General features: G+C 48.3%; 1 protein-coding gene across 6 annotated transcripts in view; it reads right to left on the bottom strand.

Annotated features, from left to right (window-relative positions):
- CDK6 (cyclin dependent kinase 6) overlaps nucleotides 1–18,939 on the bottom strand; it is a 237,500-nt gene that overhangs the window by 10,888 nt on the left and 207,673 nt on the right. For 4 of the 6 annotated variants that reach the window (XM_089316161.1, XM_002713805.6, XM_089316159.1 and 1 more), the window contains 2 exons: nucleotides 7,200–7,250; nucleotides 2,023–2,158 (listed from right to left, as the gene is read on the bottom strand). In XM_089316161.1, coding sequence (XP_089172287.1) covers nucleotides 2,069–2,158; nucleotides 7,200–7,250 — 141 coding nt within the window. In that variant the 3' untranslated portion in view covers nucleotides 2,023–2,068. Of the gene's footprint in view, nucleotides 1–2,022; nucleotides 2,159–7,059; nucleotides 7,076–7,199; nucleotides 7,251–18,939 lie in introns of all 6 variants that reach the window. The other 2 variants (XM_089316160.1, XM_051853341.3) reach the window with 1 other exon arrangement.

Raw genomic sequence — 18,939 nt, 5'->3', positions numbered from 1 at the left:
GGTCCCTTGATACAAGATGCCAGAGTTTCAAGTGGTGTACCACTGTACCACAATGCTGGCACCTAGTTAGTAATTTTTATTTATTTGAGAGAGAGCGAGAGCGAGTGAGCAAGAGAGCGAGAAAGCAAGAGAGAATAAGAGTGAGAGAGAAAAGGGGGTAAGAGACAACATCCATCTGCTAGTTCACTTCCTAAATGCCTACAACAGTCAGAGCTAGGCCAGGCCTGAACCAGGAGCCAGGAACTCCATCCAGGTTTCCTCTATGGGTTCCAGAGACAGCCATGATCTGCTGCCTCCAAGGTGCACTCCTGGGAGCTGGATGGGAAGTGGAGGCGGACGTGATTCCAGGCACTGCAACAGGGGACGCAGGCAGCCCATGATAAGGCTTAACTGGCTGCACCACAACACCTACCCTGGGGCAACATGCTGGAGCCTGAGTTCTGTCTTTCCAGAATCTAAGAAATAGAAAATCAGGCAGTGCTGTTAGAAAAGGCAGGACACAGCAAAGAGAGAAGAATCGTGGGATGTGATCCGGACACAGGGAGGTGTTCCTGGAGGGTTGCCTGCAAGCCCTTTCCCCACAGCCCCTCTGAGGGCTGGGTGCAGGGAAGAGGGTGGAGAGAGGGAGGACTCCAGCCAGCTGGGAAGCCCTGCTGCACTTTGTCCTATGGAGATACTGTTAGCAAAGGCAGTGACCTCCTATTGCTGCTCTGCTTGAGGAAGAAGGAGGCTCTTTAAATTGTGTAGTAATATTGTTCAATTTAATTTACTTCCCAGTTTCTTAACTGACTTATAAAATGAGCTTTTGGGGAGGGGGGGGAGCTGATGCTGTGGCTCAGCGGATTAACGCGCTGGCCTGAAGCGCCGGCATCCCATATGAGTGCCGGTTTGAGTCCCATCTGCTCCTCTTTTGATCCAGCTCTCTGCTGTGGCCTGGGAAAGCAGTGAAAGATGGCCCAAGTCCTTGGGCCCCTGCACCCACGTGGGAGACCTGGAAGAAGCTCCTGGCTCCTGGCTTCGGATTGGCACAGCTCTGGCCATTGCGGTCATTTGGGGAGTGAGCCTGCAGAATGGAATACCTCTCTCTGTCTCTCCTCTCTCTGTGTAACTCTTTCAAATAAATGAAATAATTCTTTAAAAAATGAGCTTTTGGAATCATATGTGAGTCAAGAGTTGACTATTAGGATAGATTGAGTGCGTAACTTTTTTTGTAACCACATATTCTCCTTCTTCTCTCCCCTCCCCCTCCATGCATGTGTATGTACACATACGCATTCTTTCCTCCATTCAGGTTGGCCCTGGCCAATGGGACGTGGACAGAGGCAGGGTGCTTCTTCCCAGGCCTTGGCTCTCAGGGGCATCCCGTGCTTCTGCTTGCCCTGCTGGCTGCCTCTACCTTCCGAGTCTGATCTCCGTCCTGGGCCCCAGAATGGGACACGCGGAGAAGACGGCACTTGACCCACAGGCTGACGCAGGCATCAAAACCTGCTGATGACTGCTTACCGGGCTCCAGGCACCAAGAGCAGCCCGGCAGGTGAGCTCCTCCACCTACTGTTCTGACCTCCAGCTATAGGAAATCACTTAATAAACACTTCAATCACTGATAAGCATACTCGGTAGTTCCTTTGGAAAATCATTTTCCTAAGCATGTGACTATTTAAGGAAAGGCACCCCAAATGACTCCCAAATTGCTAAAGGTAGCACGAAACTGTAAACCAGGAGACATCAAAGGACGCGGGACTTTGGTAAAGAAGCACATATCCAAGTGAGCCCACAGCCTTAGAAAGGCCGCTCCCAAACACAAGTTCAAAGGCGGTGGCTTTCAAGAGTGTGGATTGGAAAGATGTCCCGGGATCGACAGCCACTAGTAGCTCCAGGTGCGGGAAGGGAACTTATAGGGGGACTGCAGCCCTGGGCTCTTGTGGCGATGCAGGTGATGGCTGCAGCAGTCGCTGCACGGGTCCTCCTGCTGCCACACAGCCTGGACAGGGCAGGCGTCTTATCAGCACAGGGCGAACTTACCAGAAGCAGGTCTTTGCCTAGTTCATCGATATCTGTTACGAACTTCTCAATCGGCTGGGCAGATTTGGAATGAAACGCTTGCCTGGGAAGGGCAACATCTCTGGGCCAGTCCTCTTCTCCTGGGAGTCCAATGACGCTAGGAAAGAACCACAGGTGCACGTGAGCACTGGGCACTGCCAAAGCTCTTCCCTCAGGGAATGCTAGAGGACAGCCGGCTCTGAGGGCCAGGCAGGAGGGCGCAGGAGCCCAGGAAACCTTCACGTGGTGAGCCAGGCTCTCTCCTTCGCCTCTGTCCTACTGCAACAGGGCAGGTCACATGCTACCGGGGAAGCTCCCAGGACTGTTAACTCCACTGGGCAGTGACGAGAGATTATTTTCGCAGCTGACACCAGATGTAAAAGATGATGGAGAAATGGAAGAGTGCATTACTTGTGTGTAGGCCTCAACACGGGACTTACTATGTTCAGAGGAGACCTGCCGGGGTGTGTGTGTGTGTGTGTGTGTGTGTGTGTGTGGCTTTATGCCCAGGAGTGTTGCATCCTGATGGGACACTCCAGCCCTGACATGCTTCTATGATGCTCATTCAACACGGCTTATCAACACATCGACTGGGTTGCATTTCTGACCAAAGAGTGCTTCTCCACAGAGTAACTACATATATTAGAATCCAACAACAAAAATGAGGCTAAAAGATACATTAGTCTTAGGCACAGATTATTTTATAAGGGAAAGTATATGGCATTCTGAAAAACAAATTAAAAAGACTACTATTCATGTTCCCCCTGAAAACTTTTCTGGGATCAGAAAGCTGCAGAGAACAGCAAGTGAAAGACAACACAGATTTTGGAAATAGGCAGATGTGGGTTGCATTCTTACTGGCAGGTAAGGACACATGCCTTAGCACCTATGATTCTTAGTATCTTTATGACAATGGCAACAACTGATGGCTGTTATGAGGATCAGCGATAATTTACATAAGCTGCATAGCACAGTTTCCAACACAGTCAATATCCATTCATTATCCATTATGATCACAATCAGAAAATCATCCTGTTAATCCAAAATGCAGAGGAAGTATATCACCACTACACTGAAAACATGAACTGCTTCAATTCTGCTTATGTGTAACTTCAGGTTCTTCGGACACATTAGTAAGCTGGTGGCCCTGCACAATGTATACAATACATAGACATGATTTAAAATGGATACATGGCTGGGTAAGTGGGTTTGAGCAAGGAAAATCAGGTGATGCAAGAATCTGTATCTCAGACTCCGGATAACTCTGAATAAAAGAAAAATTCAGTGTGGTGGACAAGAGGCACAGCTAGTCCAACGCTGGAGGAGACTTCTCGGAACCGTGGGAAAGCAAGGGTGCTGGCGTACGGCACATTCTTCTCCTTGGACGGCACTCACGAGGACTGAGGGCCTGGAGAGAGTGCTGTCCTGAACGTAGTTCCAGGTTTCAGGAGGTCCTGGTGCAACTGTCACGGGGTTTCCACAGCTCTGTTTCCCGTTCCTTTACCCCCAGAGAGCCCAGGTCAGACTTCACTCGGGAACAGCAGATGCCTCTGTCCTAAGTGCACCTGTCACTGGGGGCTGGGGCAGGACACTGCGACTGTGCCTCTGCCGGGCATCCTGAGGGCCGCATTGTCCAGACAAAGACTCGTGCACACTGTCACTGGAATCAACGAACAGAAACAACAGTGTGACCAACACACAGATATGCTTAACAGCAAAGTCTGTAACAGGAATAAAAAGAAAACGGAAGTGCCGCTACCAATTATGAAAAGAAATGCACTTGTCTGTCTGGAAAAGATAGTACAGAGAGGAAGAAAAGAGAGTCTTTACTAAAGACTTTGAAAATTTTTCTTTGATTCCTTTTTAGCTCTTTTTATATATTTTTCATATCATCAGCAGAAATTGATATCTAGAAATTGATAACTCGAAGTATCAAAGCAGTTATCAAGAAATATCAAAGCAGTTATCTAGAAATTGAGTCTTTTTATTCGCAGCTTTGAATATATTTAGATGGAGCTAAATCAACTGAAGGCCAAAAGCTTTCATTGAAACAGCATGTCTCTATATGGATATGTGGTATGTAATTATGTATTACTTATGGATATGATCACTTATATAAACTTACATACATAAAACTTTTAAGTCCATCACCATTGAGTCTTTTTTTTTGACAGGCAGAGTGGACAGTGAGAGAGAGAGACAGAGAGAAAGGTCTTCCTTTTTGTTGTTGGTTCACCCTCCAATGGCCGCCAAGGCCGGCGCACCGTGCTGATCCGAAGGCAGGAGCCAGGTGCTTCTCCTGGTCTCCCATGGGGTGCAGGGCCCAAGCACTTGGGCCATCCTCCACTGCACTCCTGGGCCACAGCAGAGAGCTGGCCTGGAAGAGGGGCAACCGGGACAGAATCCGGCGCCCCTACCGGGACTAGAACCCGGTGTGCTGGTGCCACAGGTGGAGGATTAGCCTAGTGAGCCACGGCACCGGCCAGCATTGAGTCTTGTAAAGGCTTCCTGAGACACACAGGTCAGGGGTATTATTCCCGTTTTATAGATGGGGAAGCTGAGGAATGAAATGAACTGTCAAGGTCACACACAGTGAGTTCCATTACAGAGCCCAGAGTGAACCCAGTTCTCACTCCAAATCCAGCATTTATTTCTATTTTACTATGACACTGTTCTTAAAAATGCTGTAAAATGTCACAGGCTGAAGGCACTGTTTCACTTTCTTTTTTTTTTTTTTTTTTTTTTTTGACAGGCAGAGTGGACAGTGAGAGAGAGAGACAGAGAGAAAGGTCTTCCTTTTTGCCGTTGGTTCACCCTCCAATGGCCGCCGCTGCAGCCGGCGCACCGCGCTGATCCGATGGCAGGAGCCAGGATCCAGGTGCTTTTCCTGGTCTCCCATGGGGTGCAGGGCCCAAGCACCTGGGCCATCCTCCACTGCACTCCCTGGCCATAGCAGAGAGCTGGCCTGGAAGAGGGGCAACCGGGACAGAATCCGGCGCCCCAACCGGGACTAGAACCCGGTGTGCCGGCGCCGCAAGGTGGAGGATTAGCCTATTGAGCCACGGCGCCGGCTACTGTTTCACTTTCAAAGTACCTGCTGTTCTTTGAAGTTATCAATCTTCCTGGACACAGAAGTGTGTGTGCACATGGCTTTCCTCTAAAGCACAAACTCAGCTCCGTGCCCAGTGGCAGCTTTTATGGCCCACGTAAGAGCACCGTGAAGTTCCGATAGCTCCATTAACAGGTGCTTGCATCAAATGCCACTATCTGAACAGCTGAATATAAACCTTAAAAAGTGACCATTTATACTGGAAACACTGGCTGGGCTCAAAATCTGTACATGGCAGTGACGGCGCAGACAGAGTGATCTCCCACGCACTGCAGCAGCGACACCAGGGTGCAGCACTGTCCCTTGTTTCTGGCAAGGTAACGCATTCAGAAGAAGCAGAACATGATTTCCTGAGGCAATGCCAGGAACCGAGAAGTCAAAAGCAGAGGCACACAGTGCGCAGAGCTTTACCGGTGTTCCCAGCCGGCACACAGGGACGCATCCACCCATAGTGGGACTGGCTCTCCCAGGGCGCCAAGGCAAACACGCAGGTCAAACGCTGCTTGCCGGCTACTGCCCTACATGCCTGGACGAGGGGGCAGCTGTCAGCGCTGGAGACGACTGCCCCCACCCCACTCCTGCTGCCAGGAATGCAAAGCAGGCCTTGGCCATCAATGCACTGATTTCCTTTACCAGATGGCCCGTGGCACACCTGACGCTCAGAGGCCCCTCTTCAGGGATCACGAGCCTAAGAAATACATTGAACTGTTACAGGGCAAAATGGGGGCCGGGGGGCGGTTCTCACTGCCTGGTCCAAGAACCCGACACCCACAAGCAAGGGGAACAGGAAGCTTTGTGTTGTCTCTGCGCGTCCTCTAGGGTGGCAAGTAGGTAGCCACGCAGCAGTGGTAGCTGCCCTGGACCTGGGACGCCCCCAGACGACAAAATCTCACACATTCTTCAGGCCTTACGGCGCGTGGGCTCTGAGCCGGCCACAGCACTGACACTGAGCGGTCGACGGGAGCTGCTTCTAGTCACCAGAAGAACCCTGCCAGGTCCCAGGTTTCTCCCACCTGTCTCAAGTACGTGCTGCTAACTCGTAATTCCATTCTTTCAGTGGTGCTGTGTCTCAGTCCGACAGACTTCCAAGTTCATAAAAATCACTGGGATTCCTAGGCAGTGTCACAGACCAGCCATCAGCTCTATTTTTGGTCAGAACTCCTGTTTTCTCTCTACTCCACCCCAATTCTGACGGAGCTCAGCCAACACACACATCCAAGAAGAATGCCACACCGCATGCTTTGTGAGAAGAAATGCCCCGGTAACGTTCTAGAAACATGAAAGCACACATACTCTCACGTGCACAAACACGCAGGCAGGAACAACTCTGTAAATCAGCGGGGAGCTATGCAACAAACATCTGGAACCCACGGTCTTGAGCACAGGGAAGGAGCGAATGGAGATTTCGGTCTGTTTCATTTCTCACATGTGAGGAAGGTAAGGAACAAAAGATGGAAACCAGCATTGTGAAAGTGCTTGCTGCATACTGTGCACCGTGCAAACCCCCGTGAAGGGGGTCGCTGGGTCCTTCTCCAGGCTGCATGGCTACTTGGCCACAGACCTTGGATGAGAACCTACGATTCTCATCTCCCATTTCAGTGCTCCTTCTAGCAAACACTTGGGTATCAGGAACACAGAGCAATGCAAAACCGACTGAGTAGCCAAGGATACTCAACAGGGAGGCAGGACGCCCACTGGACAAGGAGGGGTTGTTAGACCCCTGGGAGCCCCAACTCTGACGGAGGGTGCATTTGAAATGACCACAAGCAGAACTAAAGAACTGGAATTCGGCCAAGCAAAGGAAGAGGAGCGGCAGACAGATCCATACAAGCAGCACACGAGCAGCCGAGCAGGAGGCACACGGCACGGCGGGGTCGCCAGCACGCTGCTTCCGCCACGTCCCCACTCACCACGTGAACAGTAGCACTGTGTGCAGCAGCCGCGTGGGTAAGAGAGACAAGAGATACACGTTTACATGAACTGCAGAGGAGAGGCATTGTGAATCTGTCAATGCTACAGCCACAGGGATAAAATGACACCTATTACTTACTCCAAGATTTTTCCTAGCTGATCCACATCTGAACTTCCACGAAAGAGAGGCCTGAAAGAGAAAGGTACATTTTAAGCAAGGACTAGGTTACATTTCAGTTATATTTGTCGTTATTATGATTTAATAGCAAGCAAAATATTCTTTGTGGGTGGGACACGAATACAGAAGTGAGACACCCTGGGCAGGCGTTTTGTGTGAAGGGTAAGACACCGACCTCCCACGTCAGGGTGCCTGGGTTCATCACATGGCTCTGGTTCCCGACTCCAGCACTTGGGTTCCTGTCTCTTATGTGGGAGACCTGGATTAAGTTTCCAGCTCCCACCTTCAGCCACACCCAGCCCTGGCTGTTACGGGCCACCTGGGGAGTGAAGCAACATATGGGAACGCTTTCTCTTGCTCTCAGAAAGAATCGCACTATCTTTCCTTTGGTGAGTGAGGTTTTCCTCGAATTTCACTAACACCAGGCTCTCTCCTAAATACCAAGTGGACCTGGCTCCTGTAACATGATCGTGGATCTTCTACCTGTCTCCAAAAGAGCGCTCAGCATCTCCGGATGCAGGTTTCCTTCTCTGGGACACGGTGGCACATGTCAGTACCCTAGTCTCAAGCTGTGGGCAGGTGCAAGTCTTTGAAACTGTCCTTGGTGAATCCTCTTGGAGCCCCCCTGCTATCAACACTTCCTCATGGCCTCTCCCCATCCATTTGTCCTGAACGTGGCAGCAAGCCATTTCTGGCTGTTTTCCTTACTATATTACTTAATTTTCTCCCAATATTATTATTATTGTTATTATTATTTTTATAAAGATTTACTTATTATTTGAAAGGCAGAGTTACACAGAGGCAGAGAGAAAGAGAGGTCCTTCCATCTGCTGGTTCACTCCCCAAATGGCTGCAACAACCGGATCTCGGCCAATCCAAAGCCAGAAGACAGGACTTGGGCCATCTTCTACTGCTTTCCCAGGCCATAGCAGAGAGCGTCTCCCAATATTATTGTAGTAGTCATTACAAGTTCAGTATCTTTTAAAAGGCTTTATTTATTTATTTTATTTTATTTTATTTGAAAAGAAGAGAGAGTGAGCGAGCGGGCTGGTTCACTCCCCAAATGTCCACAATAGCCAGGGTTGTGCCAGGCCACAGCCAGGAGCACACAACTCCATTTGGGTCTCTCCCATGGGCAGCAGAGACCCCAGTACCTGTTCCTCCCAGGATGTCATTAGTAGGCAGCTGGGACTCAAACTGACAGTCCGGTATGGGCTGTGGGTGTCCCCAGCAGCAGCTTATCCTGCTGCATCAAAATGCTCTCCCCAAACTCAAAACCTTAATCCTGGGTTTCAGAGGCAGTTGTTCCCTCTTCTGAATGCACAGCACTCCTTGTCTACACTGAACATTAAATAGGCAATTAAATAAGCCTACTTGGTGACATTTTGGTATTTTCCCAAATAGACCAAGAAGACACCTGAGGGTGAGATTCCCCACAACCCTTGCCTTAGTGCTTTACCATAACAGGTGCACAGTTATTCAATATTTTTTTTGAATCTGTATACAGCTATGGTAAACAAAAAACATTCCTCAGTTCCTTGCTCAATGAATGACACAAACAGTTATTTTCCAACACTATTTAAAAAATATTTGCAATCTATTATGGGGGTCATATGTGTTTTTGTATTATACACAACTTTGTGGAGCTGTAACTTGACCTCTTAAATATACAATAAATGTACAATAAATGAACTTTCTGTATAATTCCAATATGGAGAATCCTGCAAAGAGACGTCAATTACAGTGACTAAAACACATCTTAAAATTCCTCACCCATCCTTTCTAGTTATGTCATTATTCATGAAAAATAGTTATTTTCAAATACAGTAGAAACTAATTTTCTTTATGGTGATGTTATGGGCTGAACTGTGTCCTCCCAAAATTCCTATGTTGAAGTCCAACTAACCCCCAGTATTTCAGAATTTGTATTTGGAAAAGGGGCCTTTGAAGAGGTGATTAAGTTAAAGTATGGCGATCAGGGTGGGCCCTAGTGTAGACCGACAGGCGTCTTTATGGGAAGGAATTCGGACACACAAAGGACATTGGGGTGCACATGTACAGAAGCAAAGGACTCCATGAGAATTTAGTGAGGAGGTAAGACGGGACAGAGGCTTTGCGAGGTACCATGTCTGTTCACATCTGTTGTTTAAGCTGTTCCCCAAACAGGACCTCATGTCACTCTCACAAAAGTCCAGGAGAAATGTAGCCTTATTATCATCCCTATTTTCAGATGGAAAAACTGAGGATTGAGGATGTTATAGAACTTAACTAAGGGCACACGGCAAATTCTAGACTTAAAATTCAAGCCACGTTACAGTGCTCTTAGGAGTATTTCAGTTACTCATGTTCTCTGTGATCCTAAGTCACTATAGTTGAGCCCCTGGAGAGAACCAGCCTGGGCACTGTGAACAGTACAGCACAGAGACCTGGGGCTCCTGAGCTAGGGCCTGTGGGATTCTGCACCTAGACTGCTTTGCAAGTGTCTAAGCGTCTTTAAATCCGTGCTCTTCTTGAATGAAAGACAAGGCAATCTATCAGGTGAGCCGGCACTCCATTGTTCGAAAACCTACTGACTGATGGCTGCTTTGGTCTGACTGCTGCTGTCCCTTCAAAACTCGCAGGTTGAAACCTATCACCCAGTGGGATGGTAGTTAGAGGTGGGGCCTTTTGGGGTGTGGCTCGTGAATGGGGCTGGTACCCTGCGGGGGAAGGGAGCATCCTTATCCTTTCCACCATGTGAGTATGCAGCAAGAAGGAACCGTCTTTGAAGCCGTGAGCCCTCACCAGACGCCGAATCTGGTCCTGCCTCCATCTCGCACGTCCCAGCCTCCAGACCCATGAGCCACGGCTTTCCGTTGTCTGTGAGCTCTCCAGGCTACGGAATTCTGTCCTAGCACCCAGCGGACCACGGCACCTTCTAGGGTCTTCCTCCCTCCAAGCCCAATCTTTTACAGCTGTTTTGCCCTCTGCAGATTAGTTATCATTTTTTCTTTCCAAGGCAGAAGTCTTGCTTTTATTAGAAACAACAGTTTTCTTTCCACAGTCCTCCGTTTCCTTAATATTAAAGTCAATTATGAAATTACAAACACCAAGTCTAACTGGCAATTTGAGATTGAGGAGCAAGCGTGTGTGACCCCCTTCTTGTCAAGCACACACACGTATCATAAATGGTAGGAGCACTGGGCAGGCCAGGGCAGTGAGCTGACAGGTGAGCTGGCTGAGTCCTATGTAATGGGCCAAGCCCTTCACCCTCGGTGGAGAAAGCTAGAACTCACAGAAACACTGGTGAAACTACCTTCGAGTATCATGGAGCACTTTACAATAAATACCCTGGCCTTGGCCAAGCAGACTAATTTGAATGGACATTTTTCCTAGGCTAAGTTACCTTAAATCCATGCAATTTATAGAATATTCTAGGTAGACACATGGGAATATAATCTCCGATCATATTTTTTGGTTTAGTGGTGAGGAAGACTTTAAGTCTGTTGCCCTGAATACTTTTATAATTGTAGGAATGATTCAGCTGAAATACACACAGATGAGTCGGATGTGGCTGGTTCTTTGCGACCATGACATAGAGCTGAGCTGGAAGGAAGCAGAGGGTGGAAGAAGCAAAACAGTGTGTGTGTGTAGGGGTGGGGGGTGGGGTGGGGGGGCGGCAAGGAGGGAGGATCAAAGAAACAGGAAGACTGAAAGACTGGTGTTGGGAGCGGGGACAAAGACAACCTCAAGGGGTCCAGTAACTGAATTCTGTGTCTTCCCATTGCCTGAAAATGTCTCCTGGAAATCCTGGGGTCTACTCAGAGTGGCCCTGAAAGAGGACAGAGATGGCAAGCAGAGGGTGCCCCAGTACACAGCACGAGACAGAGGCTCCTCAGTGAGAAAAAGCCGTGTGGCCTGCCTTTTTTTTTTTTTGACAGGCAGAGTTAGACAGTGAGAGAGAGAGAGAGAGACAGAAAGGTCTTCCTTCCGTTGGTTCACCCCCCAAGTGGCCGCCATGGTCGGCGCACTGCGCTGATCCGAAGGCAGGAGCCAGGTGCTTCTCCTGGTCTCCCATGGGGTGCAGGGCCCAAGCACTTGGGCCATCCTCCACTGTACTCCTGGGCCACAGCAGAGAGCTGGCCTGGAAGAGGGGCAACCGGGACAGAATCCAGCACCCCAACTGGGACTAGAACCTGGGGTGCCGGCGCCGCAGGCGGAGGATTAGCCAAGTGAGCTGCGGTGCTGGCCTGCGGCTTGCTTCTTAAAGTCACTGCAGTGAGAGGGGACCAGACAGCAAAGCCATGGCATCTGCTTTTACACACGTGCCTCCTCGGGGACACAGCTCTCATTCTTAACTAATTATGTCATTGCAGGAGGCGGCTTTTCCTGCTACGTCACAGTGCCGCACCCGTAAGCTCCTTTTTCTTTAGAAGACCTGCTCCATACTAAGTACTTAAGACCAGTATCTTTGGTCAGACCTCCTGCTGTCATGAATAGGAGCCTTGTCCTCTTCTGGGCCCCCAAATAAACCAGAGGGGCCTACTGGAAGGAACTTGCCATGGCACACTTTGAAATCAAGTTATCTGACAATACTTGGGGGAAAGCCATTGAAAATTGCATATTGCTGTGAGTTCTTATGTAAGAGAATCTTGGGTCAGTGATGTGGTACAACAGGTAAAAGCCCTGGCCTGAAGCACTGGCATCCCACATGGGCACTGGTTCTAGTCCTGGCTGCTCCTCTTCCGATCTAGCTCTCTGCTATGGCCTGGGAAAGCAGTAGAAGATGGCCCAAGTCCTTGGGCCTCTGCACCCATGTGGGAGGCCTGGAGGAAGCTCCTGGCTCTGTATCTGCGCAGCTCTGGTCATTGGAGTAATTTGGGGAGTAAACCAGCAGATGGAAGACCTCTCTCTCTGTCTCTATCTCTCTCTGTAACTCTTTCAAATAAATAAAAATAAATCTTTTTTTTTTTTTTTAAAGAAAGAGAATCTTAGGTTATTTCCAAGTATATTCCCTTAAATACCCTCCTTCACCATTATACTTAGTTAATGCTCAGATGTGAACTGTTTATGAAAGAAATAAATTGAGAACACTTTATTTATTATTTCATTTATTTGAAAAGCAGAGGTTGGGGGAGATATCTCCCATCCACTGGTTCATTCCCCAAATGCCTTGTGAAGACTGGGACTGGGCCAAGCTGAAGCCAAGAGCTGTCATCTTCCATGGGGGTGGCAGGAACCCAGTTACTTGAACCATCACCTGCTGTCTCCCAGGGTGCACATCAGTGGGAAGCTGGAACTCCGAGAGGAGCTGGGTGCCCTGATTTCGGATGTGGGCACCCCAGGGATGACCTCACTGTTGTGCCAATCACCTGCCCCCAGCAAAGTCAAGAGCTCCTCGCATCACCCAGGTGCCATCATGTCACAACAGGTATGGTTTTAGGTGTTTGGTTTTTTTTTTTTTTTTTTTTGGACAAATCTTTCCCCCAAGTCCTTCTTGAATTTAAGAGGCTGAGTTTTAATATTCCACTCCTACTTTCTCTCCTTTTAGTTAACACACTGAGTTTTCCAGATGTCTGACGGGTGAGGGACTGTGCAGGAAGCGAATCCTTTACTCAGGCCTTTCTCCCCGTGTGACCTCAGGAGCGTTCCTTAACCTCTCAACCTGAGTGGCTGCGTGTGTAAAATGCAGCCAATAGGACATACACCTTCAGGACCAACTAGGTGTGACTGTGAATACGTACCCTCTGCTAGAATGACCGGCTGAGAGCAGACTGATGCTAAGCAGCTAAACACACACCCTCGCTTGTCGCACACAGATGGCGGGGCATCTCTCCTGTTCCTGGACACTACACACAGATGGTCATGTAACACGCTTTACATCGTGACAACAAAGGGGGCGGGGAACGACTGGCACTATGCGGTGAGCTCCCCAGTCTTATTTAACCCAACAGTCCTTCGGGGTCACTACATATTCCCTACTGGCTCAGCTCTTAAAAGCCGCATGTAGTTTTGCAAAAACTCACTCACCCTGTGTTAACAGATTTTATCAATGACGTGAATTTTCTCGGGTCAAATTACAAAAGGGACTAAAGTTTCAGATTATATGCCTTTTTAAGCAAAGAATGAAAAGAACATATAAATTTCATTCACACTCTTAATGGACAGTGAAAAGCAGTCTTAAGAAATAGGGTATGTTTTCCAGTAGGTGAGAAGTGTCTACTGAAGTGTCTCTTATAGAAAGGAAATGATTCATGCATAATAGAAAAGGAAAGATTCCGTTGAGCTAAAATACTTCCATTGAACTCAAAAGACAAGGAAGTCCTGGGTGACCCTGTGCAGCACCTTCGTAACCTGCATTTGACCTGCAGGTATGCTGCGGATGCTATCTTTCTTGATTAGCAAAGGAATTTTTCCATGCTCACAAAGTGACCTTTTGAGAAATATTACCCTGGGGGAATATCTACTATTTTACACTGGCTTCACGTTCATTTCTAGAGCTACTTGTTAAGTTAGAAAAGTTAACTTATCACCTTACAATGACCACCTATTCAAATAACCAGGTTAAGCAGGAAATCAATTAGTGGATTTACTTAGTAAACACTAGTTGAGTGATCACCCATTAAGCACACAGGAATGCAGTTCATGTTGGGAAATAAAATATGTAGGTGTTATGTATTAAATATAAAGGCTGTTGCAAAATATATACATATAACATTCTTACACACTGAATTAGAAATTTATATGTAATACATTTTTAAAACTATCAAAGCAGGTTTTAGGAAGATTAGCTTGGCAGGGGTTTACTGTGTTAATCAGAGGGGATGGAGGTGGAGCCAGGGAGGCCACTGGGAGGGCAGGGCACAAGTGCAGTGGTAAGAGCCGTGAGTAGACGGAGCAAGAAAAAGGACGTGACGAGAGGCATTGAAGGGAGACGATCACAGGGAGACTGAGTGTGACCTGGAAGGTGAAGCATGATTTTGAGTCCTAATTATTAAAAGCCAGGAGATTGAGTAGGTATGTTGGTGGGAATTGGGAACAATTTAGTTTTAAACACCTTCCTTTATAATAAAAAAGTATAAAACCAAGCTTCTTGAAAGCCATGCATGTGTTTCATATAAGCTTTTCCCACAAACTCCTTGAAGATCCCGTGTATGCACAGACTTCACATTTTTTTGCACAAAAATGAACTTACCTTTTAAATCCATTTTCTATGAACTTAAAAACATTTTGAGAGGCAGGCAGAGACAGAGAGAGGGAGGGGGAGGGAGAGGGGGAGGGAGAGGGAGAGGGGGAGGGAGAGGGGGAGGGAGAGGGGGAGGGAGAGGGAGCATACCCATTTACTGTATACTCCCAAAAAGCCTGCAATGGCTGGGGCCAAAGCTGGAAGCCAGGAACTTCACCCAGGTCTGTCACATGGGTGGTGGGAGCCAATCACTCCAGTCATCACTGCGGCCTCCCAGAGTCTGTATTAGCAGGAAGCTAGAGTCAGGAGCAGAGCTCAGGCTCAAACCCAGGCCCTCTGAGTGGGACATGGGCCCCTTAATTGGAGTCGTCAGTGCTAGGCTAAATGCTCACCGCTTCATGAACTTTTAACAGTATCCACAAGGGGTCAGTGTTGTGACACAGCAGGTGATGCCACTGCCTGCACCATCTGCATCCTACATCAGAGTGGCCGTTGACTCCCAGCTGCTCTGCTTCCGATCCAGCTTCCTGCTAATGCACCTGAGAAGGAGGAGGAAGCTGGTCCAAGTACTTGGCCCCTGCCACTCACATGACAAAACCAGATGGAGTTCCTGGCTCCTGGCTCCTGGCCTGGCCCAGCTCTGGCTGTTGCAGTGAACTGGGCAGTAAACCAGAAGATAGAAAATCTGTCTTCCCCATCTCTCTGTTGCTCTGCCTTCAAATAAAAACACATACATACATACATAAATGTATCTTCAATACCAAAAAGAACCAAAAACATTGCCACGTTAAAAACTGTAGGTATCTTTAGCAGCATTAGTTATAGCAGCCAAATAGTGGACACAACCCAAATGTCCTTCAAATGAGGAATGGGTAAATAAGCTGTGATATAGCCATACAAATGGGCATCATTCAGTTATAAAAAGAATAAAGCACTAATACAACAAGGATGACCCCTGAAACTAGTGCTCAAAGTCAAAAACATCAGTCATGAAAGACCACATCATATGTGAGTTCACACAGAGCAGGCAAACCTACGGGATGAGAAAGTAGAGGAGTGGATTCTAGGATGAGTGAACTGTGCCAGTGACTGGATGTCTGTGTCCTCATAAAGTCCACGTGCTGAAATCCTTCCCCCCAGGGTGGTGGCATTAGGGGTAAGGCCTTTGGGAGGTGACTGGACCATGTGCAGGTTTAGTGCCCGCAATGGTTTCCAGTGTTAGTCTGGATGCTGAATGCCCACAGGGCCCGAGTGTTAAAGGTTTGGTTCTTGTGTTAATGGTGCTAAGATGGTGGGAACTTCATCCAGTTGAGCGCTGGAAGATAGGATCTTTGAAAGTGGGCTGATGGCTTTGTAAGAGCCCACACGGCCACAGAGAGAGACACAGTCCCTCCCTCTCACCATGTGATGCTCTGTGCCGCTTTACGCCTCTGCAGCAAGAGCGCTATCACCAGAGGTCAAACCAACGGGGCCTGCCAGACCCTGCAACACGAACTCCACAACTGGGAGCTCAAATAAACCTCTTTTAGCAAGCTACTTGCTTGCAGTATTTTGCGGTAGTAACAAAAAGGCGACAAAGCCAGGGCAGAAAGACAGGCAGCTATGGATGAGGGAGTAGCCCAGTTTGCTGGTGCCTTGCTCTTGGTCTTCCCATATTTCAGGACTGAACAATGTGTTTCTGTTGTTTATAAGCCACCCAGTTTTATGGTGCTTTGTTACAGCAGCCCAAGCTGCTCAAGACAGGTGGTTAATGGGCCTCGGTGATGAAAATGTCATTGAAGTAGAAAACATTACAGGTTTAGGACAGTACAAAACTGTAAAGAAAACTACTTTAGGCCTAAGAATATGACCTGTAGTACATGGCATTGAAGTACAGTGACAAACATTTATGTTACTGTGTAGTCATCCGAATACTCATCTGAAGATAAGCTGTGCAAGGTTCTATTTTTTTAAATGTTTATATTTATTTGAAAGGCGAGCAACAGAGAAGGGGGGGTAGACAGAGAACAAACTCCCATCTACTGGTTCATTACCCAATTGCCCACAATAACCAGAGCTGGGCCAGAGCCTGGAACTCCATCTGGGTCTCCCACATCGGGGGAAGCGGACTAAGCAGTTGAGCCATCACCTGTTGCCTCCCAGGATGCATTAGCACGACACTCGATTGGAAGCAGAGCGGTGGGGAGTGCGACCAGCACTATCTATAGGATGAGGGTGTCCCAAGTGTCTGCTTAACTCACTGCAGCATAACGTCTGCTCTGACAGGGTGGACTTCCTTTTTTTTCTTTTTTTTAAAAAATATTTCTTTCTTTCTTTAAAAGGCAGTTACAGACAGAGAAGGGGAGGAGAGAGATAGATCTTCCATACGTTGATTCATTCTCTGAAAGGCTGCAATGGCTAGGACCAGGGCAGGCTGAAGTCAGGAGCCAGGAGCCCTATCCAGGTCTCCTACGTCTCCTACATGGGTGCAGGGGTCCAAGCACTTGGGCCATCCTCTGCTGCTTCTCCCAGGTGCACTGGCAGGGAGTTAGACAGGAAGTGAACAGTCAGGACTTGAGCCGGGGTGATCTGTTTTCTGCACTTTACTATTTTTTCTGTATTCAGCATTTCATGAACACTTGCTACTTTTTTTTATTTTTTAATTCTTATTTTTTGACAGGCAGAGTGGACAGGGAGAGAGAGAGAGAGAGACAGAGAGAAAGGTCTTTCTTTGCTGTTGGTTCACCCTCCAATGGCCGCCGCAGCCAGCGCACTGTGGCCGGTGCACCGCGCTGATCTGAAGCCAGGAGCTAGGTGCTTATCCTGGTCTCCCATGGGGTGCAGGGCCCAAGCACTTGGGCCATCCTCCACTGCACTCCCTGGCCACAGCAGAGAGCTGGCCTGGAAGAGGGGCGACCGGGACAGAATCCGGCGCCCCGACCGGGACTAGAACCCAGTGTGCCAGCGCCACAAGGCAGAGGATTAGCCTAGTGAGCCGCAGCACCGGCCCACTTGTTACTTTTAAAATCAGAAGGGAAACTAACTGAATACTTCTCTTAGCTATGCACTGCATATCTATGATCCTGCCAACTTCTGTTACTTATTTACTCAGTCTCTATGCCACCTGGAAGCTCTCTGAGGACAGGGCTGACCCTGACTCGCTTCTGTGATCAGGACATATAATTGACCAGCCAGTGTGTATGGAACTGGCCCTCAATATAGACTGAATGGCTGGCACTCCGTCCTGCAGGAAGTTTCCCTTCGTCCCATCAACGTCAGTCGTCTCATTTCAAAAGCCACTCTTGGTTCACCCCTGGGTAATTCAAGGGTGAGCGAGGATATGTGCACAGACATGTACTTAAAAACAGATGTATACACCAGAGAGCCAAGAATGCATTGGGTTTATATCACAGCGTCTCTGTATGCTTTAATCAGCCTGTACTAGGCCCGCAAATAGTGGATATTAAAAGCTGGTTGACAACCGAACCTTGCCAAAACCCTCCCAGAAGCACAAGAGGCAGGCAGATTAGGAACTTCGCCCCTGGGTGCTTACTTCACCCAGGTATGCAGGCGAGGGATGGGCTCCTGGGAAGACAAAGAAAGAGAAAGTGTGGCAAAGGCCAAAGAGAGTCCATGATGACAGAAGGTGTGCAGAGCTCAGAGGCCCTGCAAGCAGCTCCCAAGAGGGAGAAAGGTCGGCTGCAGAGAGCAGGAAGGGGAGGCCGAGGAGAGGAAAACGTCTTGGGGGCAAGGAAGGGAGGAGCTGCTTCCAGGAAAGCCTCCTGTCTCCAACACAGCCTGACGGTCAGGCTGGCCTCCCGGTCCGCAGAAGGGACCTTGAGTCTGCTAAGTTCCTTAAAAATAAATAGCCAAATTTGCTCTTGTTTCCAGATGTGAGTAATTTATTGCTCCACAGAGAGCTCACACTTACTGGACTATGAGTAACTTCCTTATGAGGGAGACAGAGAGAGAGAGAGAGAGAGAGAGAGCGAGCCATCAGTTTTTCATCACTGAGAATTAAAATTAAATAGAGCTTCCCAAATTACTTGAGATTTATGAAACATTATAAACCTCTTACAGTAACATATTTACTAAGTCAATTAAAAATAACTTATTTATTGGAAAGGGAGAGAGAGAAAAAGAGGGAGAGAGGGAGAGAAGAAGAGAGGGAGAGATAAATATCCTCCATCTGCTGGTTCACTCCACAAATGCCCTCAACAGCCAGGGTTGGGTCAGGCTGAACCAGGCCCCCAGAACGCAATCCATTCTTCCACAGCGGTGGTAAGAATGCTAGTACCTGCACCACACCTGCTGCCTCCCAGGGTGTGTATCAGCAGGAAGCTGGACTCAGAGGCAGAGCCAGGACTCAATCCCAAGGCACCCTGACATGGGATACAGGCGTCCCAAGAGAGGTCTTAACTGCTATGCCAAATGCCAGGCCTTGGCCAATTTTACATGTGACTAAAGAAGACTAAGTGGCCATTAAGATAAAAATGTCATTTCTGGGGCTGGGGCTGTGGTGTAGAAGGTTAAGCCTCCACCTGCAGTGTTGGCATC

The sequence above is a fragment of the Oryctolagus cuniculus genome, chromosome 16 (genome assembly GCF_051225735.1).
Source record: "Oryctolagus cuniculus isolate XC-2025 breed Fujian yellow rabbit chromosome 16, ASM5122573v1, whole genome shotgun sequence".
Classification (NCBI taxonomy): Eukaryota; Metazoa; Chordata; class Mammalia; order Lagomorpha; family Leporidae; genus Oryctolagus; species Oryctolagus cuniculus.
Note: the sequence above shows the minus strand (reverse complement) of the source record. Positions and strands in the feature narration are given on the sequence as shown.